The sequence below is a fragment of the Vipera ursinii genome (assembly GCF_947247035.1).
Source record: "Vipera ursinii genome assembly, chromosome: 1".
Lineage (NCBI taxonomy): Eukaryota > Metazoa > Chordata > Lepidosauria > Squamata > Viperidae > Vipera > Vipera ursinii.
In genome coordinates this window covers 234,328,651-234,354,709 of record NC_139512.1, presented here as the reverse complement: position 1 = coordinate 234,354,709, position 26,059 = coordinate 234,328,651, and the positions used below count along the sequence as shown (strand labels likewise).

General features: G+C 38.4%; 1 protein-coding gene across 1 annotated transcript in view; it reads left to right on the top strand.

Moving 5' to 3' along the window:
- The window catches only part of LMBRD1 (LMBR1 domain containing 1), a 69,370-nt gene extending 49,875 nt beyond the window's left edge, over positions 1 to 19,495 (top strand). Inside the window, exons 11-16 of the mRNA XM_083350621.1 lie at positions 1,100 to 1,202; positions 1,918 to 2,022; positions 4,407 to 4,556; positions 5,759 to 5,837; positions 18,104 to 18,195; positions 18,356 to 19,495. Coding sequence (XP_083206747.1) covers positions 1,100 to 1,202; positions 1,918 to 2,022; positions 4,407 to 4,556; positions 5,759 to 5,837; positions 18,104 to 18,195; positions 18,356 to 18,475 — 649 coding nt within the window. The 3' untranslated portion in view covers positions 18,476 to 19,495. The remainder of the gene's footprint in view (positions 1 to 1,099; positions 1,203 to 1,917; positions 2,023 to 4,406; positions 4,557 to 5,758; positions 5,838 to 18,103; positions 18,196 to 18,355) is intronic.
- The last annotated feature ends 6,564 nt before the right edge of the window (positions 19,496 to 26,059 follow it).

The window sequence follows — 26,059 nt, the reverse complement described above, 5'->3', positions numbered from 1 at the left end:
AGGCATACTTATAAAAAGTTTTTGCATCCCTGTTCCATATATATTAAAATGAAAGGGTGGGATGAAACTCAAGCAACCTAAAACAAAGAAACAAACAAAGTCTGTATATGTCTCTCTCATCTCTAGTGTTTTTAGAGGACTATTCCTGAGTTGTTGGCACTGTGAACATGTATAAATACAAGGATTTTAAAAAACAGATGTCTGCAACATAATGTGCAAAAATATATAGGATGTTAGTGGAGGAGTGTGAATTGTAATGCATAATATTTCCCAAGTAGAAAAGTGGTTATTTAAAAAAGGCATATAATACATAGAATTAAAAAATTAAAAAATCTAGATATATTTCTGGGTTTGCAAAAGGTTTTCATAAAATTCTGCACTAACGGAATTCATTTTATTGCCATTATAGCAAATATGTGTAGTATAGTGTGACGTTTCATTACCCTTAGTAATGTCATCAATTCAGAAGTTTTATTTATTTATTTAATTGGTTTTATATACCGCCCTATTCCCGAAGGACTCAGGGCGGTTTATAGGGCAAAGTTAAAAAACAATATAAGTTAAGTTAAAATAGAGTTAAAATAAAATTAAATAACAATTAATAGCCCAAAAAGTTAAAAATCTAAAAATTTTTGGAAAGAGGGTTTTGGTTGGCAGGGAATCTGCCCTTTTCCAAAACTCCTGTACATTACAATGGTATTTCCTAGTGGGGTAATGAAATATTAGCAATCCCAAAACCAAGCTTGGAGAACTTTAACAATACAACAGTTCATATTAATGGAAACATGAGTGATGATTATCAGATTAGCGTCTACTTCATGGATCTCCTGAACTTTCTATAATAAAATGGTACGTTTTCTGAATATACAAGTTGATTAGAAGATATATAAAAGTGTCAATCCTCATCTGTGCATAATTTAAAATAAAAAATGCTACATTCTTAATCATAGTCACTATCAAATGTTATAAGATAATTTCTAAAACGTTGATGTCAGTTTGTATCTTTGTTTTTAAGTACTCTATACAGAAAATGTACTTAAATGCAGTTTTTTTTTTTAAAAAGTCAAGCAATAACAATATATGTCTTAAATTCTTACAGTTTGGATAAAGCACTTCATTCTACTGGTATAGGTTCTGGATTTATAATCCTGGGAACTAATTTGACCAACCCACTGAATATGCTATTGCCTGTTCTACAGATAGTAAGTAAAAGCTCAGTACAGGAAAATTCCTAATGCGCTTCTACGGAATGTTAAGGACTTTAATGCTAATAAAATAAAAGTTTTAAAAATAAATAAGTTCAATATTAAATAATGAGTTAATAATGATGATGATAATAATATAATAGACATGAAATAGTATTTATATCTAGTATGTACAATGACTGATAGAAAAGGAAAACTAACAGTTATCTTTTGAAAACTACTCAAATTATTATTGATTGAGAATATCATAAATTATATACAATAAACTAAATTGTTCTAGCTGGATTGTATCCTGCCGCTATGGGTTTTCTTTTTTAGCATGCAAATTGTTTTAAATCTATTTGTGACCTGAAATTAGGTTGCTATTTATCCATGTTTTGGTGCAGGGAATCTCTTGATCCCACACCATTCACTAGGGGTCCTATTATTGCTATCCCACGTTCCATAAATTAAATGAGTATTGAGGGCAAAAGAGCTTTTGAGAGGACACGTAAATTCTGACTGTTTAAGAACCCGTTTAAGTCTATTAATTATTTTGATGATAATATCAAAATTTGGATTAAATACTACTTTCTGTCATTGTCTTATCTTTGTTGAATATATTGGATTTAGTAACTTTTTTAAATTTTATTGCTTGGGTTTTCCTCAATGTTTCATAATTGAAATGTGATAAATTTTCCTGATGTATAAATATACTGCATTTATATTCTAGGTGTTTCCCCTAGACTATATTCTTATTACTACCATCATCATGTACTTCATATTTACTTCAATGGCTGGAATTCGCAGCATGGGTATATGGTTCTTCTGGATAAGGGTAAACTTTATTGTATCTCATGCACTTTTCAAATAATTTAGCATGTTAGACAAATAAATAAAACATTGCAAATGTATATTAGAAAACATGCAGAAAAGGTATTAAAACCAAATACCTGTTTTGTCGGGTTTTCTATTAACTCAAGTAAATCATTTCGCTTCACATCCAGACAACATGTGCAGGAATTATTCTGAAACTTAATGCCTTGGCATTTGTCCACAAGAACTAGGTAGCAATTTTGTTATATTTAAATGCTTAATTTTAAAACAGGTATTAGTGGTAGTAGTATTTTAAAAAGTGTTTTAGCATACAGTATTTCATAATATGATATTAGTGTGGATTCAGTTTTAAAGCATTGTGTACAGGGCATCTTAACTTTTATTTTATTTTATTTTTAATTCCATTTATATCCCACCCTTCTCCGAAGACTCAGGGCGGCTTACAAGCTTAGCAGTAGCCTTCATTCTATGTATATGCCTGCTTATTAGGGCTTTCCCCCCCCCCACAAGCGGCATTATTACAAAGTAAGCTTATTGCCCCCAACAATCTAGGTCCTCATTTTACCTACCTCGGAAGGATGGAAGTAAAAAATATACATTTTTTACTTAAGCAGGGCTGCTTTGAAAATGGACGCTTGCTAGAAATGGAATGTTTAGATGCTCATTTTCTTTAAAAGAAACAATTCTTAGCCATAGCAATAGCACTGACTTATATACCACTTCATAATACTTTATAGCCCTCTCTAAGCAGTTTTCTCTGTCCCTGACCAAAACTGGTAACCATTGTCATCAGTTTTGTTTTCAAATATTTGAAAGGCTAAAACATAGATGAGATAGCACATCATTTTTTTTCTTTAGTCAATTCTTAATCTGTAGTCCATGGGGGACAGGGGTCTATGTATAGATTTCAGGGAATCCATGAATTTGGATGGGGAAAATTATAAATGTATTTTCACATAAACAGGTAATCCTCAATGTATGATCACAACTGAGCACAAAACTTCTGTTGCCAAATAAGACAGTTGTTAAGTGAGTTTTACTCCATTTTATGACCCTTCTTTCCATAGTTATTAAGTGAATCTCTGCAGTTGTGAAGCTAGTCACACGGTTGTTAAGTGAATCTGGCTTCCCCATTGACTTTGCTTGTCAGAAGGTTACAAAAGCTGATCACATGACACCCCCCCCAGGAGACTGCAACCGTCATAAATATGAGCCAGTTGCCAAACACCCAACTTTTAATCACGTGATCATGGGGATGCTGCAACGGTCGTAAGTGTGAAAAGGGATCAGAAATCCCTGTTTTCAGTGTTGTAACTTTGAATGATCACTAAATGAATGGTTGTAAGTCAAGGACTACCTGTATTACTATATTACACATGTTTTAATAAATGATAACTGTATTTGAGCACAAATACATTTTGCTTTCTTTGTAATGCAATCTAGGTATTTTATTTGTGCATTTACGTACATTTTTTCTAGGAAAGGATCCATTCTCAAAGGGGTCCATGGCATAAAAAGGTTAAAGACCTCTGCTCTAAAAATAAAATCAGGAACAAGAAATTCATGTTGTGGAAAATTGGATTTGATTATAAGTAAAACTATCGGGTGGGCTGATTTTCTCAAACACTGAATGCTGCAGCAACAGCATTTTGCAGAAATTGGACTGTTCTCCATTTATTTATGTGAATTATAAAGCCACCTATCTCAACAAGTGACTCTGAGCGGCTTACAAAGATTAAAAAAACAGAAGAAAAGACTAAATGATTTTAAGTGCCTTTCAAACTATAAGCTCCACAGAAAGGATCAGTAGCATTTAGTTTAATCCCCCAGTGGAGCCCACATCACCCAAGCATAAGATCCCAAGCCACGTGCCAGATATTTCATTCATGCTTTGCTGTAGTTCTCTCCCTTCTTTTCTCTTTCTTTGCTACTTCTGTTTCCTGTCCTTGTTTGGTCCTTTGCTGTTAAGTACATGGGATAATGTGCTGTGTGGGAAAGAATAAGAATAGATAACACCAGGGTAGATGTGCTCATAATTTGGCTTGGCATAACCCAGTTTTCTATAGATTGATATATTTTAACATGATTGCATATTTAGATAAGTTAATGGCAGGGGTCTCCAGACTTGGCAACTTTAAGACTTGTGGACTTCAACTCCCAGAATTCCCCAGCCAATTTTACCACATTTGGAGACCCCTGAAGTTAAAGCATCCATTCACCAGTGATATTTTGTTTGTATGGAATTGTAAACTCCTGTAATTCTTCAAAATTTGGAGCAGAAATTGCAAATGAAAGGTTAGATAGCCTATTTAAATTATATTTTGAGAGACTTCTTATTTTAATGTCATAGTGTGTTGATATAAGAACATATTTTTTAAATTTTAGCTGTACAAGATCAGACGGGGGAGGACACGACCTCAAGCCCTTCTCTTTCTTTGTATGATACTTCTGTTGATTGTTCTTCACACCAGCTATATGATCTACAGTTTAGCCCCTCAATATGTTATGTATGGGAGTCAAAAGTATCTAACTACGGTAAGATTTTGGAACTTCACAGTCAGCCATCATGCATTTTGAAATAAGCAGTTTTTGTGTTATATTGAACATAGGTTCAGGTAATAAATCTAGTGTTCAGTTGTGTAATACCTTAAGCATTATAATGGTAATGTCATAATATGAAGGACAAAATATAATTATTTTCTTTTTCCTTTTCATTGTTTTTTCCAGTTCCATCCTTCAATATCTTAATAGTGCCTAAATTTTTTCCTAACACTGAGGGTGGGTTTGGTCCATATTACACACACACACACACACACACACACACACCCCTAGGAAATCAGGAGGGGTTGGACTAGGCCTAGGGGATAGGCCTACGTGGTAGTGGCCCTTCCTTTTGGATCGTAGTTGCCCCATAGATATTCCCATTCTCTTGGTGTACAGGAAGGGCTCCAAAACAATTTTATTTCAGTGGTCCCAGGGTCCAATTGCATGTATGTTTTAATGTGTTCCAAACAGGTTTCATAAAGGACTTGTACTTCTTCCTACAGTGTATAAGTTATACATTTATTTTTTACCCAGGCCTGGCCTTAATGAATTCTTTACTTTTATTCTTGAAGGAGAGTGTCACACAAATTTATTGTATACTTTTATATTTTCCGAGGACCACAGTACTACAAAGCTTGTAAATCTGTTACTTACTGTATATCATATTATTCAAAGTAGACTTTTTTTCCTTAAGCATTTTCAATCATTCCTTGATGACCCGGTCATCACAATTGAGCCCAAAATTTTTGTTGCTAAGTGAAACATTTGCCCCATTTTACAACTTTTCTTGCCACAGTTGTTAAGGGAATCACTACAGTTGGTAAGTTAGTAACACGGTTGTTAAGTGAATCTGGTTTCCCCATTGACTTTGCTTGTCAGAAGGTTGCAGAAGCTGATCACATGACCCCTGGGCACTGCAACCATCATAAATATGAACCAGTTGCCAAACATCTGAATTTTGATCATGGCGATGTTGCAATGGTGGTAAGTGTGGAAAATGGTCATAAGTCACTGTTTTCAGTGCTGTTGTAACTTTAAATGATCACTAAGGAACTGTTGTAAGTTGAGGACTACCTGTATCTGTTTTTAAAGAGAAAAGACTCATGATGCTTGTTGCACCAAATAAAATACATGATGTGTCAATGGCATTAGTATCTGTGAAATAACCCTCAATTAATGTCTTCTTTGTGCAGAATAATAAGACATTTGAAGGACATTTGAACAATGAAACAACATACATATCCAAAGACTGTGATGCAGATGCACCTGAAGGTGAGATAACTCCATACCCTGTTCTAATATATAGTGAAAGATACTTGAATTGGTAATTAAGTCTATTTGAATGTATTGATTTTTTCATGGAAGACACTAAAGCTGCTCACCAGTCACTATCAGAACTTGCCTTGAAGCTGACATTAATTTGATTCTTAATCCCCAACTATGGTTGCAATCCTGACGATATGCCACCTCCTATCTCATGAATTTCTAAGGAATAAAAATATTGTCAAATCTGTTGGTGAATTGTCTTTTTATTTCCACAGTCTGTTCTGATGTCATATGAAGGCCTTTGGCCCTGAGTCATCAAATTCCCTTAAATGTTGCATATCAAATATATCAAATTAGAAACTTGTTGATGCTTGGACATCATGGCTTCTCTAAGAAAGTAGCCATTTCTAAATAAACAAAATTCCCCTTCTGTATAGATTTTGCTGTTATTTTCAAAAGAATATACTTTTAAGATTGTTTCTATATTTCTGTTGCCCATTTTGCAATGACAGGTTTGTTCCCCCCCTCCCGCTCTTGGGCAGTTTTTAAACAAGCTTAACATTCAGAAGGATGTTCCTTCACAAACAGCTGTTTTCATATTATCTTCCTCTCAAGTAGTCCAGATGCTTGAGTACTCTCCACTTCATTCATTAGGGAGGTAGTCTATTTAAAGGAAGATCATGAGTGAATGAGAAAGTATTTACTACTTCCTCTCTAGTGGTGTATGTTTGTTTGCTTGTTTGTTTCTGCAGAGAATGGCTGCTAATTCCTTGTGTATAATTTCCAGAAGACTGTTGGGAAAAATGTGTCAGTATTATTATTATTATTTTGCCTTTCTTATAAAAACTGTGACTGTAGTCTTAAGGATGCTTATTTTCGTTCAGTAGAATTACTTCAAAGTAATGTGTTGATGTGTAAGGGACGCGGTGGCTCAGTGGGTTAGGACGCTGAGCTTGTCGATCAGAAGATCGGCAGATTGGCGGGTCGAATCCCGAGTGCCGCATAACAGAGTGAGCGCCTGTTACTCGTCCCAGCCTCTGCCAACCTAGCAGTTCGAAAGCACGTAAAAAATGCAAGTAGAAAAATGGGGACCACTACGGTGGGAAGGTAACAGCGTTCCGTGCACCTTTGGCGTCTAGTCATGCCGGCCACATGACCATGGAGACGTCCTCGGACAAACACTGGCTCTTCGGCTTTGAAACGGAGATGAGCACCGGCCCCTAGAGTTGGAAAGGACTAGCACGCATGTGCGGGGGAACCTTTACCTTTTAATGTGTTGATGACTAGACTAACTTGTATTTTGGAGTAAAGATGAGCATTTGGCCACTAACTAGATAATTTATTACTTTCCCCACCAGCTTTTGAGAAGAAAAAAAGTGCTGAGAGGAAGGACTCTTTAATAAAGAAACTGACACACTAATTCATTTGCAATAAATTGTTGTGGCTGTAACTCCTTGTTCAGCGAGAATGTTCTCTTAAATATGTTCATTGTTCTATAGTGCAGTACATTTTAGCAGTCCAATTTACTTTCTAATTTACATCCTACTTCCAGGCCTTATGGTTTATATACCAGTATATATTGATTATGAGATTATACTGACAGAAGAGTATTAGAAATAAGAGCATTGCTGATGGGATTGCACATGAATCCCGGTTTCATTCGTAATATAAAAAAAGAGGTTGTTATGGCAACTACATTTCTAAAAATATTGCCTTGAATAGAAGAGTAACCTGGCTGAATTAGATTTAAGCATATCTATCCCAGGATCCTGTTTCCCACAGTGCTTAACTTGATGCTTGCAGAAATAACTATCTTCTCTATTCTTCAGCAAATGTTATTTTAGAGCATTATGCTACCAATACGTGCAGGTGCTGTTCAGTGATTACAGCTCCTCTTCATTTATCCATCATTTACTTGTATAATGTTTCTCTAAAGAAACTTCGGTTGTGAGTCATCACCGTTTCTTGTGGTAATTAAAACGATGTAATTCATTATGTAGGAGAAAAATGCTTTATTTTGAAGGTCCATCATGAAGTGACCTCACTTTCTTATTTTTAAAATTAATTCCCTGTCTTGCACCATGTATACTCTTGCAAAATACTCTTTTTATTGTGATAATAAGTTTAAAATAATCTGTAAAAAATAAAATGGTTTTAAACTGAAAAGTTAGCAAGTTGTAAAACAAACCTCTAGTTCTCAGGGCTACATTTATCTTCAGAAGTTAGTCTGGGTCTTTCCTCCAGAGGAATTGTTAATAAATAGAAAAGGGGAGGGGGTCAGTTCAGATAAAAAAGACATGGTAAATGTGATAGTAAAGAGTAGTAAAGATAGTAAAGAGCCTTGGTGGAGCAGTGGGCTAATGCCTCCTTAAGTAACACCAGCTGCCTGCAATTAGTGCAGGTTCGAGTCCCACCAGGCTCAAGGTTGACTCAGCCTTCCATCCTTCCGAGGTAGGTAAAATGAGGACCCAGATTGTTGGGGGCAATAAGCTGACTTTGTAAAAGTGCCGCTTGGAGGGGGCCGAAAGCCCTAATAAGCAGGCATATACATAGAATGAAGGCTACTGCTAAGCACATTGTGCTTTAGATTGTAAGCCGCCCTGAGTCTTCGGAGAAGGGCGGGATATAAATGGGATTAAAAAAAATGCATCCATATTCAAAACAAATATTACAATTATCAAGGATTGACAAGAAAAGGAATCTCAAGGTTGTGGGTATATATTATAATGAAAATGTCAGGGGCCTCAAGAGTGTGGAAGTTTTTAAATCAATAAAATAAACACAGGGGAACTCTATTATAAAAAATAGTAAGGAACAAATTCAAAAATAAAATTTATCAATTCTGTAATAACTTTATTCAGATGTATAAGGCCATATTTAAATATTAGTATAAGACTATCCTTAGTTGTCACTTTATACAGTTATTTTCTAAAATTAGAAAGTGGCATTATTTGCACATTTATAACAATAATTTTGAACTTACCACAGAAATAGCCATTTTCAACCTTTTTCACAAATGATTCTTGAAAGATGTTTGGTATGGCACCTTTAGTACTGAAAAGTGTTTGATTTTAAAAAATGTTTCCAAAAATAAGGTACTTAACAGCATTCATTTGTGATTCTTTGTAATTTTATCCCGTGATTTAAAAGAAAATAGCACATAAATAATTAGCCTCTTTAACTTTAGATTCATTGAGGTTATTTTTAGACAAACCTTGGTTGATGGCTCCCCAGCTTTTTCTCTGGATCTTGCTGAGTTGGCTACTCAAATTCAGGATAGGCTTTTGCTTTCCCTAAATCCATCTTCTCTGGAAAAAACATCTGCACTTTACATACTCATTTGAGATACTCTCTTGAGAAATCTGTCATAGAATCTTTTAATACTTTTTTGCCCTGTCTGTGTTGTATATTATCTGTAGCAGGTGTTAAAGCTAAATGTTCCTTTAAAATACACCTATCTTGGTATGAATAAGGAACAGAAGACCTTAGATTATTTTTGTCAAGCTTTACAGGATGCTCTCCCATTGCATCAGTAGTGTGGGTGCGCTACATTCCCATGGCAACAGTTTCTGGCTCCTCTTTTGGCTCTTCATTGTTTTAGTAAAGGTGAAAGATAATCAAGCTGAATTTCTTCTTGGCTAATTGGTAGGAAAAGAAAAAAACCTGAAGTGGTATTGTACTATGACAGATTTCTTTCTGAAACATGTAGTGTTTAATGTTGTCAGCAACTTACTTAATTTGCAAGGTACTTGGTCGTGGGAGTGGACAGTGTAGATGTTTGTTCTATGGAGCTGGCTTTCAAGGTCTGTCAAGACAGACAGAAAAAAGTAAAACAGGCTGGAGAGAAGCAGTTATCAAACTATAGAAGAATGGGTCCAGAAGAGAGCAGCAAAGATTAAGGACCTGAGAGTAAACATTTGTGAAGTGTTGTTGACTATGTTTAGCCTGTGGGGACACATAATAGCTTGTCTTCAAATATCTGAAGTGCTGTCGTGTGCAGAAGTGTTCAGAGTTGTTGCAGAAGTCAGGGTAAGAAACAATGGCTTTAAATTACAAGGCAGCAGATATTGTTGAAAATCAGGAAATGTTCTTAAAGTAACTGTTCAACAAAGGAACAAACTGCTTTAGGAGTGGTGGTCTGTCCTTCGCTGGAAGTGTTTAAGCAGAATTTGAAAACCATCTGGTGGAGATGCCAAGGTGGAGATTCTTGCACCATGTGTTGGACTTGACGACCCCCTAGAGGAACTTCCCACTCTTGCCTTCTTTGATTCTGTGAATTGCCACAAGATGCACAAGAGGGAATGATCACAGGCTGTTGTGATTCAGGGTCAGCCTGTGGGTTCGGCAGTTGGGTCGGACGATTCAGAGGAGGAGGAGGGGGTGTTGGAGAGCTTGCTGAGGGTGTTGGAGAGCTTGCTGATGAGGCTCCGCAGAGCCCTCAGCCAGGCCCCTCCCATCTGGTTACTACGCAGACCCAGCTGTGTGAGCCTGACAGCGTGGATGAAGATGACCCACAGCTGGCCCTGTTCAAGGACGCCCGACGCAGGAGGCAGTCAAGCAGGAGTAAACAGAGGAAGGCAATGGGGCACCTCGGAAGGAGGCAGAGAGAAGCCACGCCCTGAGCTGTATAAAAGGGGAATGTGTGGGAGGGCTGGTTTGCTGAAGGCAACCGTTTGAATAGCTCCTGTTTCATGGTTCGTGTCTTGTTTTGCTCTGTTTGCTTTTGTGTCCATAAATTTGGCAGGCTTAGTTCCAGCCTCTTGCCTTCTTGTAAAGGGGTTGTCCCTGCCTTATCTGCAGGGCCGGTAGTAGGCTGGTACAGAACACAGGCTAAATTAAAGGAAGTTTCTCTTTTGTCTTCTATTGGGTTTTTTAAAGTAGTTTATTTTTTCTTTCCTGAATGGTGCTTGAAAATGTAATTAAAAATTTCTGTGTAGTCCATAGAAATCATAGAGAATGTACATTCCATTTCCCAAGTGACAAAACTCTGTTGGTGATCTTAGTCCAGTCATTCTCTTTCATTTGGATTTCTGGGTTATGGCTCTCATTTAACAGACCATACTGAAGGTTCAGAAAGGCTGTGCTTTCTTGGTTTTGTTGTGTGCACTCACAACAACATCAATCATCTCAAAGCAACTTGCTCTTGACTTGCTTTGTTCCTTTTCCCAGATAGAGGATGTATTTTAGAGCATTAAAAAGTCAGATAGGATTTGCTTGAAACACAAGGGTACAGAATAAAATAATCCTCATTTAGTGACCATAGCTGTAACCAGCAACTCAACCGCTAAATTAACTCTGTGCTTATAATTCAGCTTTCCTTGGCTTTACAGTAGTTATCATCTTACAACCATTCTTTAGTGGTTGTGACCATTTAGTGACCATTTGAAGTTACAACAGCACTGGAAAAAGTGACCTACAACTGGTTCTTGCATTTATAACAATCACAGCATCCCCATGATCACATAATCAAAACTGAGGCACTTGACAACTAGCATGTATTTACCAAGATTTGCCATTTCCTGTGGTCATGTGACTGCCATTTACAACCTTCCCAGCCAGCTTCTGGATAAGCAAAGGGAATGGGGGAAGTTGGATTTACTTAATTCTGGTCCCGGTTGTGGCTGTAAGTTGAGTCCTACCTGTATAGACCTGTGAAGTTTGTTACTGTGAGGATGGGTTGTAACTTTATTTTTTCATTGCTGTCGTAACTGCAAACACTCGCTAAACAAGGCAGTTGCTAAATGAGGACTGGCTGCACCTGGACTGACCAGCAAGATGCTGTGGAAAAAGCCGAGGCTGTAGCGGCTCATTTGTTTTGAGTGGAAATTAATTCAGCGAAGATAGCATTAAGGTATAATATGAAAAGATTGTTGACAAAATCAGACTAGTTGATCTCTTAAGATACGTTCCAACTCTGTGATTTTATGAAACTAGATGGTAGATGATTCAGGTGGCTGAATCTAGTGCTAATTCTGGAGATCAGGGCTGGCTTACGGAAGTGAAAGCAAGTGAGTGATTTTAGATGATATGTTGAATAAGAGAGAAAATCAGTATTCTGTTTTTCCTTGGGGCTTGAAGTAGTCATTAAACAAGTTTTGAGTCTGATCAAAATGTTGTATATCCAGTCCATCTTCCCTCAAGCTTTCAGAGAGGAAAATGCGAATGTCGGATTCTGTTAGATCTCTGTGAACAAAGTTTAGATAATTTCCATCTTTCCCATCTCGGAGGGGTAGAAATTCTCACTTTCAATACAGCATACAGGCAGTCCTCAAGTCACAGTGGCGATTGGGACCAGGATTTCCATTGCTGTTGCAGCGTGGTTGTACAGCTAGTCTTTGACGTATGAAGATAATTGAGTCCAAAATATGATCATGAGGCACGACAGTTGTTAAGCGGGTCACCATGTGACTGCACCTGGTTTCTGCAACCTTTTTTGTGGCAGATGTTAAGTGAACAGCACAGAATGCTGTGGTCAGTAAACGGTCCCATTTTAGCCAATGGAAAGTGGAAGTAAGTGTCAGTTTTGGCCCTTCCGCCAAAAGTGCAGTCTCATACCTCACAATTGGTCGTAAACGTGGGCCAACTGCCAAGCACCCAAAATGCGATCAGCAGGGGCAGCCCTCAGAACTTCAAAACCGGGTTGTAAGTAAGTCTGGGGAGGTCTGTTGTAACTTCAAATGGATGCTAAAGCAATTGGTTGTAAGCTGGGGACTACCTGTAAAGCTTGATGTCACAGGACTGCATTGCTTAGCGACACTCCCTATTGCTGAATTTCACCGGTCATTAGACGAGGACCCACCCAGTTACAAGCCATTCCCAGTCCTTCCTAGCCTCAATTCTTCCACGGTAGAGGACTGCCGCCCCTTCAACCCCTCCCAATCATCTACCTCCCCCCCATTTCTTCCCTTTTAGCAACTGTTTCCTCCCTTGGGAGGCAGCAAGTAGCCCCAGAATCACACAGCTCTGGGCTGCTTGCCACGGGCAGCTCAGGGGCTCACTGGCACCCCACAGCTGGCAAAGGGGCAATGGAGTGCAGGGACCAAAACAGCAGGGATGGAAAGGAGGTGAGTGTGTGTGTGTGGGGGGGGTTGAAAAGCCCTCTGGTAAGTGTGGGTGAGCTGCCAAGCGTCCAGGTTTTAATCACGTGAGCACAGGAGTGCTGCAAGGACTGTAACTTTGGGAATGGGTGTCCTATTTAGCATCTGCATACCTTTGAACGGCCACTGAACAAATGGTCATAGCTTGAGGACTGGCCCAAAGCCACCCAGTCAGTTTTTCATGCCTAAGATGGGATTAGAGCTTTACAGTCTCCTGGTTTCTAGGCCAGCAGTTAATTTCTAGACCATGCTATTGTGGTATTATTTATATAGACACCAGGAGGCAGTTTGGTCCTATATTGCGATTCGTCAGATGTATGTAACCACATCTTTTTTGTCTGGTTCAAATCCTCTGCCAAACCCAAACCCCAACCCCATACTCCAGTGGTGGTGGAAATCATGTAAAAACCTAAATGCAGGGGCATAATATATTGCAACATCTGTATTTACCTGAGATCTTAAGGGAATTTGAACTGTATATAGAATAGACTAGAACTGGAAGGGACCTTGGTGGTCTTCTAGTCCAGCCCCCCCCCCCAAGCAGGAGAACCTATACCATTTCATACAAGTGACTGTCTAGCCTCTTCTTAAAAGTATCCAGTGATGGAGCAGCCACGATTTCTGGAGGCAAGCTATTCCACTGTCAGAAAGTTTCTCCTTAATTCCAGGTTGCTTTCTCTTTAGTCAGTTTCCAACCATTGTTTCTTGTCCTGCCCTCTGGTGCTTTGGAGAATAGTTTGACCCCTCCCTCTTCTTTGTGGCAGCCCCTTAAATACTGGAATACTGCTATCATGTCACCCGTTTGTTCTTTTCTTTAGAGTAGCCAAACCCAAGTCTTGCAGCCGTTCTTCATATGTTTTAATCTCCAGGCCTTGGATCATTTTAGTTGCCTTGGTGGAGCAGTGGGCTAATGCCTCCTTAAGTAACACCAGCTGCCTGCAATTAGTGCAGGTTTGCATCCCACCAGGCTCAAGGTTGACTCAGCCTTCCATCCTTCCGAGGTAGGTAAAATGAGGACCCAGATTGTTGGGGGCAATTAAGCTGACTTTGTAATAATGCCGCTTGGGGTGTGTGTGTGAAAGCCCTAATAAGCAGGCATATACATAGAATGAAGGCTACTGCTAAGCTTGTAAGCCGCCCTGAGTCTTCGGAGAAGGGCGGGATATAAATGGAATTAAAATTAAAGAAAAAACTTAAAATTAATTCTCTGAACTTTTTCCAAGGTCTCAACATCTTTTTTGTAGTATATGGACCAAAATTGGTTGCAGTATTCCAGGTGTGGTCTTACTAGGGTTTTATAAAGCGGTCCTAATACTTCATGTGATCTTGATTCTATGCTTCTGTTTATACAACCCAGGATTGTATTAGCATTATTGGCGGCTGCTGCACACTGCTGGCTCATAGTCAAGTGATCGCCCACTAGGGTTCCAAGATCTCTCTCACAGTTACTGTTTTTGAGCCAGGTCTCATCCAATCTGTACTTGTACCTTTGATTTTTTTTCCTGCCTAAATGTAAAACTTTGCTTTTCTGCACATTAAAACTCATTTTGTTGGATAGGGCCCATTGTTCAAGTTCATCAGGATCTTTTTGGATCCTGAGCTTGACTTCTGGGGTGTTGGCTATTCCTGCCAGTTTAGTGTCATCTGCAGATTTGATGAGTTCCCCTTCTGTTCCCTCATCTAAGTCATTAATGAAGATATTGAAGAGTACTGGGGCTAAGACGGAGCCTTGTGGTATCCCACTGCTTACCTCTCTCCATGTGGATGTAGTGCCATTGAGGACTACTCGCTGAGTACAGTTTGTCAGCCAGCTACAGATCCACCTTGATGGTGTTGTTGTCTATCCCATCTTTTTTTCTAGCTTACCAAGCAGCAGGTTGTGGTCTACTTTGTCAAATGCCTTACTAAAGTCTTAAGTATACTATGTCCAAGGCGTTTCACTGGTCTACTAATTTAGTCACTTTATCAAAGAATGAAATAAGATTGGTTTGACATGATCTGTTTTTGACAAACCCGTGCTAGCTACTGGTTATAACTTTTTTTGCTTCTAGTTGTTCACAGATCTGTTTTTTGATTATCTTTTCCAAGATCTTCCCAGGTATTGGTGTTAGACTAATTGGTCTGTAGTTTCCTGGGTCTGTTTCCCCCCACCCTTTCTTTCTTTGAAGACGGGAACCACACCAGCCCTTTTCCAATCCTCAGGTACTTCCCCGGTGCTCCAGGAGTTTTGAAAGATATGGTGCAGAGGTTCTGAGATTACATCTGCCAGCTCCTTCAGAACTCTGGGATGTAATCTGTCGGGTCCCGGTGATTTATATTCGTCAAGGTCAGATAGGTGTTCTCTCATATATGTGCCATTCTGATAGATTCTGCATATCCCTTCCTGCCACACTGCTGAGCACCAGAGCCTGGATAGCTCCCAAAGCTAATGCACTGCATATGGTAATTTAAAGTTCAGTAGTCTGTAAGTTCAGTTCCCGGTAGAGGGTTTGAACGTCACAGAAAAGATCTGGCTCTGTGGTTTTGACAAGTTCCAATATTGGAAAAGAGCAGTCATGCCATGTATAAGTAAGTTCTGATATTTAAATTATAAAATTGCAATCTTAACTATTAAACTTGGACTGTAGATCTGTGTGTTTGAGAACAAATGTATATTTGTGTACTTATTTCTGACTTAGCATCTATAAACTACGTTCTAAATTCTTCTGGAGGACTAAGAAAGTAGGGTCAGTGAAGTAAGTTGATTCTGCTGATACTCTCCTCCTAAATGAAATGGCAGAAGAACAAGGCCTTGCTTGTAGAATGTGGCTCGGCCTTACTGCAGTTTGCCAACAATGTCCATCCCCCCCCCTTAACATGCACTTCCATACCCATTCTTCTGAGAATAAAGTGTAGGCTTATTTAGCATATACAGATTCCAGATGTAAAATTTCAAGACATGCTATTTTTTTTAAAAAAAAAAGTTTAATGTAGATTTTGACAAACTGTCTTGCGAAGTAGTGGCATACTAATTAACCCTATTGAAAGTGCCAAATCGTCAGGATATAAAACTGTATTAATTAATTTGTCGTGGATCTTTGGCATATGAGAGTGTGCGAAGCATACAGAATCCTGGAATATTATGGACATAGATGTTAAAAAACATTCAGGCTAAAATACAGTCCCTGGCTGACACTATTATGGGTAAGTGTATTCTTAGAGGACCATTTACACCCATGCAGGCTTTCAAATGGGTGTTTGAGTAAAGAGTCTGGGTTCCCATATTTAAGTTAGGCAGTTTCTTCCCCAGAATATTTTTGTTTATAGAATCAAAAGCCACACTGATATCTATAATGATGTTAAATGTTTTTTTTTGCCATTAGTTAGTTGTTTTGTTATGAGGTGGTGTCAAATAATATTGTGATGTGCTCTAGTCTGAATCCAGCTTGCTCCTCCACTAAAAAGTTTTTTTTTCCTATTTCTCTGTCTTCTACTTTACTCAGAGGATGTTTTGTATACATTTTAGACCGAATTTTAGTAAGGCTTCTCAGTCTATAATTTTGGGGCCACCCGTGCCTCCCTCTTTATATACATGAGGGTTATAATGGCGACTTCTCATCTGACTGGGATGCAATTTATATGGGACAACAGCTCTGCTAATAATAGAACCCACCAATCAACCAGTCTTGAAAAGATCAGGCAGTAAAAAAAAATAATCTCCAGGTGCCTTATTAGATTTCAGAGACTGAATAGTAAATTTGATTCCTGAAACTGACAAATTGTGTTTATGAATCCTTTTTCATCCGTTTAGATTGAAAAATGAAAGATATTTGGTAAGTGTGTGTGTGTGTATACACATACATACATACATACATACATACATACATATACACATACACACACACACACACACACACACACACACACACACACACACATATATATATATATATATATATATATATATATATATATATATGTTTTCTGAGGTTTTCGTGGGTGCCTGTATGTGGATCCTTGGTTTTTCGGGTTTTTCCCCGCATAGAACTAAAGGTGTCGTCGAAACGTTGCGCCTACACCTTTAGTTCTACGCGGGGAAAAACCTGAAAAACCAAGGATCCACATATATATATATATATATATATATATATATATATATATATATATATATATATATATATATATATATATATATATATATGTATATCTTTAGAAGGCCAGATCCTGAAGCTAAAACTCAAATACTTTGGCCACCTAATGAGAAGGAAGGACTCCCTGGAGAAGAGCCTAATGCTGGGAAAGATTGAGGGCAATAGAAGAAGGGGACGACAGAGAATGAGGTGGTTGGATGGAGTGACTGAAGCAGTAGGCGTGAGCTTAGATGGACTCCAGAAGATGGTAGAGGACAGGAAGGCCTGGAGGAACATTGTCCATAGGGTCGCGATGGGTCGGACACGACTTCGCAACTAACAACAACAAATATATATATATATATATATATATATATATATATAGGTAAAGGTTCCCCCGCACATGCATGCTAGTCGTTTCCGACTCTAGGGGCCAGTGCTCATCTCTGTTTCAAAGCCGAAGAGCCAGCGCTTGTCCGAGGACATCTCCGTGGGCATGACTAGACGCCAAAGGCGCTTGTCCGAGGACATCTCCGTGGGCATGACTAGACACCAAAGGCGCTTGTCAGAGGACATCTCCGTGGGCATGACTAGACGCCAAAGGCGCACAGAACGCTGTTACCTTCCCACCGTAGCAGTCCCTATTTTTCTACTTGCATTTTTACGTGCTTTTGAACTGCTAGGTTGGCAGAAGCTGGGACGAGAAACAGGCGCTCACTCTGTTATGCGGCACTCGGGATTTGACCCGCTAAACTGCTGACCTTCTGATCGACAAGCTCAGCGTCCTAACCCACTGAGCCACCGCGTCCCTATATATATATATATATATATATATATATATATATATATATATATATATATATATATATATATATATATATATATATATATATAACTTGTGTATGTATGTATATGTATGCACACATACACACACACACACATTTATGCAGTAATTTCAGTTGTAAAGAGAATCCATGTATACTTGGAAGAATCATGACCTTTTAAAATTCATTTCCTAACATTTAAGAGCAATTCTTAGCTGCTGCTTTCTTTTATCCCTCTCCAGATCAGTGCACAGTTACTCGGACATATCTGTTTCTACACAAATTTTGGTTCTTCAATGCTGTATATTACTTTGGCAATTGGGCTTTTATTGGAGTAAGTAATCTTATTGAAAGATGATTATGAATACAATCTAATGTTCTAGGATAACTATACCTACAACATGTGCATCGTGGCAATAATATTGCCTCACATAAAATCTGTTGCATCCTTCATCTGACCTCCAGTAACACAGTGTGTTGATGTAAATTCACAGGTTTTTTTGATTGGATTAATTGTGTCATGCTGCAAAGGGAAAAAATCGGTCATCGAAGGTGAAATGGACGAAGGTGATTCGGATATAAGTGATGATGAGCCATCGCTCTATTATGGCTGACAGCCTGCAGTCCTGAAGGTTGAAGCTTGCAATGTAAAACTGTGAAAATGCCATTTTTGGTTCTGACTTTATTCTTGGAAAAGTTCAACTTTGCCAACATTTAAGGGAGAAGTAAGATAAACCAGGATTTGGAATTTCTGCAAATCTGACTGGCTTATAGCTAAATTCACTTGTACATAGGCACAAGAGCTAATTTTATGAAGGAAAAATTAAAGAGAACTATTTTTTTGAGTATATGCTATGGAGCTGTAATGTCATTTAAATGGCATTTAACTTTGTTTTTGTTAGTCGTGAATTTTAAATGTATTAATGATTTTTGTTTCTTTAGATTATTGACATCATAATCTAACTGACAAATGTGTCATTACGTCTCATGGAAATCTAAAGTTACCAATACTTGCTAATATGGAACTAATACCTGAAACATACCTGTTGGTATATGAAGTGTTACTTAACTACAGGTCTGGTCATTAAAGCAAATCCCTCCCATGTCAAATGTGAATGCAGTATGACTGGAAGGCAGATGGGGTGTAACTATTACATTCAGTAAAATAGTAGAAGAAATATGCATTTTATTTCCAAGTTTTGTTTATTCAGTTTAGTATCTGCCCACATATACTATTCTCCACCCAGTTGGATAAGAACAATAGATCTGGCCAGATCAACAATATAAAATATGTCCTGAGACTTCTTATTCAAAATGACAATGTAAAGAAAGATTTTTTTTCCATTTTTCATATAATTTGTGAGCTTTAATTTCTTCATTGTTTAAACTAAACTCTGCATGTACATTTTAAAAGACATTAAATATTAATCACTTGCTTGGTTACGGTTTGCTATTTACTGTCTTGGCATAATAATACAAATATGCTGAACCAGGTTTTAAACAGTGATGCAACTATTCAGTATAATTTTGCTTAATTATAATTGATGAAAGGCACAAATTCTTAAAAATCATGCCATTTTGTTTCTTATTTTGTAAAATTAATCAGGATTCTAAATACATACTGTTTTGAAGTACTCTTGTAATTCAAAATCTATTATTTAATCATAGTCTTTAGTGTTCTTAGATTTATTATCCCTAAATAATTACAGATTAAGAAAACAAACTTTTCAGTGTGTTTTCTGTATTTTCCAGACTGCAGCAATTTCATATATCTGCTCCCTCAATATATTATGGAATAATATTTTAGATTTACTATTACTTTTTATGTTTAAGCCAGCTTTTCTTGTAGGGTTTCCCATGACAGAAATCCTAAGAGGAATGATGTAGTCAAAAAAAGGCTTTGCTTAACATGCTTATTGGAAAAAAGCAAGGGGAAGAAAGAGAAGGAGAATCCTTTTGCTTCATTATGATCTCTTTCTTAAGGACTTTTTCCCAGGGATATGCCCAACAGGGAACATAAACAGTGCTTTTGTTCTCAAGTTTGGAACATAAGAGCCCCCTTCGAAACTTATCATTGGATCATTGTAAATCAGGAATAGCAAGAAGGACAAAATGTCTAATGTTTAGACTTCGCAATTTAACAAACCTGTGATTTAACGCCACGCTCCCCCCAACACACAGTGTACACACAGAGACACACACACACCAAAGCTCAGCAAAACAGCTCAGACTATTAGCACAATGCTAGTAGTGGCTTGCATTTCCAGCCGACAAGCTCAGCGGTTAAAGATGTTAAGCTTGTCAGCTGGAAAGCTGGCAGCCGGGGTTCAAGACTCAAGAGCTGCGCAAGAGGGTGAGCTCCTGTTCCTTCTCCAGCTCCTGCCTATCTAGCAGTTGGAAAGCATGAAGATGCTAGTAGATCAGCCAGCTATCACTTTGGTGGGAAGGGGTATAGCCATGCGGCCAAATGACCATGGAAATGTCTTCGGACAACACTGACTTTCTAGGCCAAGAAACAGAAATGAGCACACACCCCTGGAGCTGGACACAACTGGACAGGAGAAACCTTTATTTTTTCCTTTATTAAAACTTAGAATCTCAGCTCACATTGACAACTTCAGTGCATTGAACAGGATTGTCCATGAATACTCTTGCATATTACTTTATGTTTATTACACAGACATAATTTGCCCTTTTCAGGCAATCTTCCTTTAAAGAGGAGCACAGTGTAACATAGTTGTCCAGGTCCAGAGACAAATGAAATAAATTCAGTAAAAATCTAGGCAATAAAAGTCTTCTTTTTCGTGACTTTAAAGACATAAGGAAGCAGTTGATACATGGCTAATAGCATTTACAAAAAAAATGGTTCAAATCCATCTAAGGCAAAAAGATCAGAACTCTGTCTCCACGATTGCTCCCTGGAATTTACTCAATGCACTTTCAGAATCTTAATTTAAATCCCATTTAGCGGTTTACGATGACTTAGGTGTTTAGAATGAAATATCTAAGATTCCTCAAACTACTAAACGTGTTATGGCCATTCAGCTCTGAAATCCAGCCAGATTAAGGATTAATTCAATTTTCTTTTCAGGCTCTGAATTTAAAAGAGGCTAAAAATGTCCTCTTGCACATAATTTTCAAATCTATAGAAGCAGCCACTCAGAGATAGGATATTCTAGTTTTTATTAATTTATTAGAGGAGCAACCCCAATTAGGATTGGCAGCTCCATTGTTAAGCATTACAGTCCAGTGGAATATCACACGGCCATGCCCAACCTATGACATACATTTTGCTGCAGTTGTTCATTGAATCATTTGCAATTGTTAAATGCGATGTCTGTAACACACAGCGTGACCACAACTTGTGACTTCCTGCTGATTTCTCCATTGGCTTTGCCAGTTGGAAGCCAGCTGTGAAGGTTGCAGGTGGCAGTCATGTGACTATGGAATATTGCAACCGCCATAACTTGGAGAACAGATTGTAAATCTACTGTTTCAGCACCATCGTAAGTTTGAACTGTCATTTTGAACAAGGCAACCAGTAACTGAAGACTCTACCTGTATCTGTATATACAATTAGGAAGCAACAGCAAAATTTTTGCTACCATCCATTATTTCTACAGGACCCTCTTTTTTAGTTCAGCATCACCTTGGATATTTGCAGAAGTGCTGATAAATCTGATTACATCTTCAAAAATAAGAGGTGTTTTTGACACCCTAGTCGAACTCAGAATGCACTTTCTCTTAGCACTGATGATATTATATAGTTGGGTAATGAAACATCTGCAAGAAAACTACCAAGCTTGGAGAGCGCCAAGGACCCGGCAGTTCAACCTTTAGCTGCAAATATTCTCTTCAATCGGCACTTTCCCCTCTCCTGGATGTGATAGTTTTTCCCCAGTCATGCAGAAACTAATCTGGGGATCGGTGTCACTTTGTATGGGATTTTTTAGAACTGGCACACCCACTTCTCCCAAAGGTGCCATTTCTGTACTTGGCATTCCTGCAGTTGATCCTGACTGCTGTGTTAACCAATCAGACATTGCAAAGTGCCCCCAGTCCATTGCCTATTTTTTGGAGGTAGCTTTTAATGTAATGTAATTGTCCTTTGATGCTGTGTATATCTTGAAATTCTTTGTTCCTTGACGGTTTGGGGAATAAACTAAAGCCAGATCATATAAACTTAACACTTAATGTCCTTGGAATTTCGAAGGGCAGAAAGTTCAGACTGGATAATTATTCCTTAATTAGTGGTTTGGGCTCCTACCTAAAGCAGATGAGTCAGGACTGTCACACTAGCAGTTTTTATTTTAGAGAGAGAAAGAGCAAGCAATTCTCAAATACCTCTTTGACCTCTTGAAGTTGGGTTGTAAAATTAGCCATGCAGAGTTATACCTGTCACAATTTCTCCCATGCAGTTATTTGAAATTCCTGAATTTCTGTGGGAGATAAAGCATAGTAGCTAAAGAAAAGCAGATTCCAGATTAAAAATTGATTAAAACTTGCTCTTTTCTGTGCATGTACTGAACAAATAGCTACAGAGCTGGTGATTCCAGGCTGCAGCTCTCTTATTTTTTCATAGGCGTGTATTTGATTGGACCTTTTAGTGCTGCAGCCTCCCAAACCAGATCTTTTAACAGTACAAAATTATTTTCTGGCCACCATATCAGTGGCTTAACCATTCCAAAAATAAATGGAAATGATTTCACAGTTTGCTCTGATTGGACATTCTTAAATCAAGATAGAATTTTTGTTAGTCTGATCCTGTCTTATCATAAGAAAATAAGTATCTGATTAGGAAAAAATCAATTAGTATGGAGCTAGTATAGAGATATAGAGCCGGTTTATTGTAGTGGTTAAAGGCACCAATTTGCACACCAGAATAACATGGGTTCTAGTCCTGCCCTAGACACAAAGCCAGCTGGTTGACTGTGGGCCAATCAGCCTCTTTCACCCAACGAAAAATGCAATAGCAAGAAATCAAGAGTTCAACAAGAATTTAGAAATCTTGCCAAGAAATCTGCAGGGACTAATCCAGATAGTTGTTAGGAGTCCTCATTGACTGGAAGCGCCCAAATACAAACACACACAGGGAAAGCAGGTCTGTGTGTGTGTGTGAGAGAGAGAGGGAGATGATTTATTCAGCTTGCCATTTTAACCAATTTGTCTGCGGATGTGACAGCCAGAACCTATCCTGACAGGAACAAACAGCCTGAAAAACCGGTAACTTGCTTAGCTCCTAAGAGTAACATGCTGACACAATATGCAAGGCTTTCTTGATAACATTTGCATGCTCAGTAAAAATGTCACAAGGAATAGCCTGGATGTTTTGAAGAGTTTATGTGTAAAGTGACTTTTTGAACTACTTTGTCCTCATAACCAAAGCCTGCTATGTAGACTAAATGTATAACTCTTGTTGTTGTTGTTAGCTGCGAAGTTGTGTCCAACCCATCGTGACCCCATGGACAACGTTCCTCCAGGCCTTCCTGTCCTCTTACCATCTTCTGGAGTCCATTTAAGCTCATACCTACTGCTTCAGTGACTCCATCCAGCCACCTCATTCTCTGTCGTCCCCTTCTTCTATTGCCCTCAATCTTTCCCAAAATTAGGCTCTTCTTCAGTGAGTCCTTCCTTCTCATTAGGTGGCCAAAGTATTTGAGTTTCAGCTTCATGATCTGGCCTTCTAAAGAGCAGTCAGGGTTGATCTCCTCATGGACTGACCGATTTGATCGCCTTCCAGTCCAAGGGACTCTCAGGAGTCTTCTCCAGCACCATAGTTCAAAGGCCTCAATTCCTTGGCGCTCAGCCTTTCTTATGGTCCAACTTTCACAGCCATACATTGCAACTGGGAAGACCATAGCCTTGACTATACGCACTTTTGTTGGCAGGGTGATGTCTCTGCTTTTAATTTGCTGTCTAGATTTGCCATGGCTTTCCTCCTCAGGAGCAAGCGTCTTAATTTCTTGGCTGCAGTCCCCGTCTGCAGTGATCTTGGAGCCCAGGAAAACAAAATCTGTCACTACCTCCATTTCTTCCCCATCTATTTGCCAGGAATTGAGAGGGCCGGATGCTATATTAAGCTTTTATCATAATGATCATAGAGAAATAATAGTCACAAATAAGCATCCTTAATATTAAGAAGCAACCATTAGTGCAAGAACAAGTCTGATTTCTTTAAAAACATCAAAAGAGAATTAAATAACTGTTGGATTATTACCAGCTCTCATAGCTACTACCTTGTGCAGGGGAAGAAAAAACAAAGACATATTGTGTATAAATGATGAATAACAGGAAACAAACATATTAGTGGGAGGGGGCTTGGCTTCATCAATTATAATGGCACAAAATCATTAATGGGACTCTTCTAATGTAGAGCAGGTGTTTTGGAAGAGTGATTCAGGTAAACACAGGGAGATTTGTCCTTTCCACATTCACCAGCATACATTTTCAAGTTGCTCAAAGAAAACGTATTTTCGATAGTTTTAGAATGGTGATGAAGATCAGGGTAGGTCCAAAGTTATGTAGATGAGTGGGGTATTGCTGATCTCTTATTCCTCAGATAAAATGCTCTGAAGAATAAGGAGACATTTCCTGTAGAAGGATGTGTTGAGCAACATAGGTGAAATCTCAGGACACTTTTCATCTGGGAAAGATTTTTGCTGTAACTAAAAAAAGATGCTTTGGTTTATGGATGAGGAACACCTTTTAACCCAACCCAAAATCCATGGGTGTTAGAAAAGCCTTGGTGGAGCAGTGGGCTAATGCCTCCTTAAGTAACACCAGCTGCTTGCAATTAGTGCAGGTTCGAGTCCCACCAGCCTTCCATCCTTCCGAGGTAGGTAAAATGAGGACCCAGATTGTTGGGGGCAATAAGCTGACTTTGTAATAATGCCACTTGGGGGGGCATATACATAATAATAAGCAGGCATATACATAGAATGAACTATATACATAGAATGAAGGCTATTGCTAAGCACATTGATTTGTGCTTTAAATTGTAAGTCTTCGGAGAAGGGCGGGATATAAATGGGAATAATAAAAAAGTGCTACAGCAACACACAGCAACACAGGCAAAATAAACCTGATTAAAACATTGGAAATCATGCAGTCTACTTCACCTTTGTCCTTTTTATTTACATAAGACCATACTGAGGAGTTAAATTTTACAGTGTTGGTTTATATTTTTTTTTTAAAAAATAATCTTAATCTTAAATTATTCTGTTTTAATGCCTAATTTTACTGATTAAATTGTACACCTCCCAGAGCTACTCTCTGAGGGAGATGGGCGGTTAAGAAGTATGAAAAGTAAAATAAATAAAATAAAATAAGCATTTTGGTGCTGCTCATGTTTTGGGGCAGCTTGCAAAACATCTGTGCACACTTCCTGTGTAAATTTGTTACATGGGTGACATATGTGAATGACCTGTCTGTTCATCATATGACTACTGCATTCTGTGATCCTTTCCTAAAGTGTTTGAGTTCAAATCACTATAGAAAACGGAGTGACAAGGAAAGCCTCAATATGGAATTTTTAAAATAATGTGGGCAGCCACCTTCTGCAGAATGCTGATGTTTCTGATTTAAAACCAGAGATAAGCCTGACAGGTCACCTGTTTCAACTCAAGGCTATAAAGGTGTAGATAAGGGTACTTAAATCCTGAGGGGAAAAAACGTGGCCTTCCTCCCATATATAGTGTACTGAGAATGGCCTGAATAACTTTCACAAATATTTATCACTCTCCTTGTCTGGGTTTCAGTATCTGTTGCTTCTGCTCTCATATGACCCTTCAACTATGTGATCTTCACCTAAATGAGTTAGATTGCAAGAGATGGCGTTACACCATTTAGAGCTGTTTCTCTCTTACTGAGCTCATATATAAGTTTGAAAAGGAACATGGAAGAAGCACCCCGGAATGAAGATGATCAACATAAGCCTTGGTGGAGCAGTGGGCTAATGCCTCCTTAAGTAACACCAGCTGCCTGCAATTAGTGCAGGTTCGCATCCCACCAGGCTCAAGGTTGACTCAGCCTTCCATCCTTCTGAGGTAGGTAAAATGAGGACCCAGATTGTTGGGGGCGATTAAGCTGACTTTGTAATAATGCCACTTGGGGGGTGTATGAAAGCCCTAATAAGCAGTCATATACATAAAATGAAGGCTACTGCTAAGCTTGTAAGCCGCCCTGAGTCTTCGGAGAAG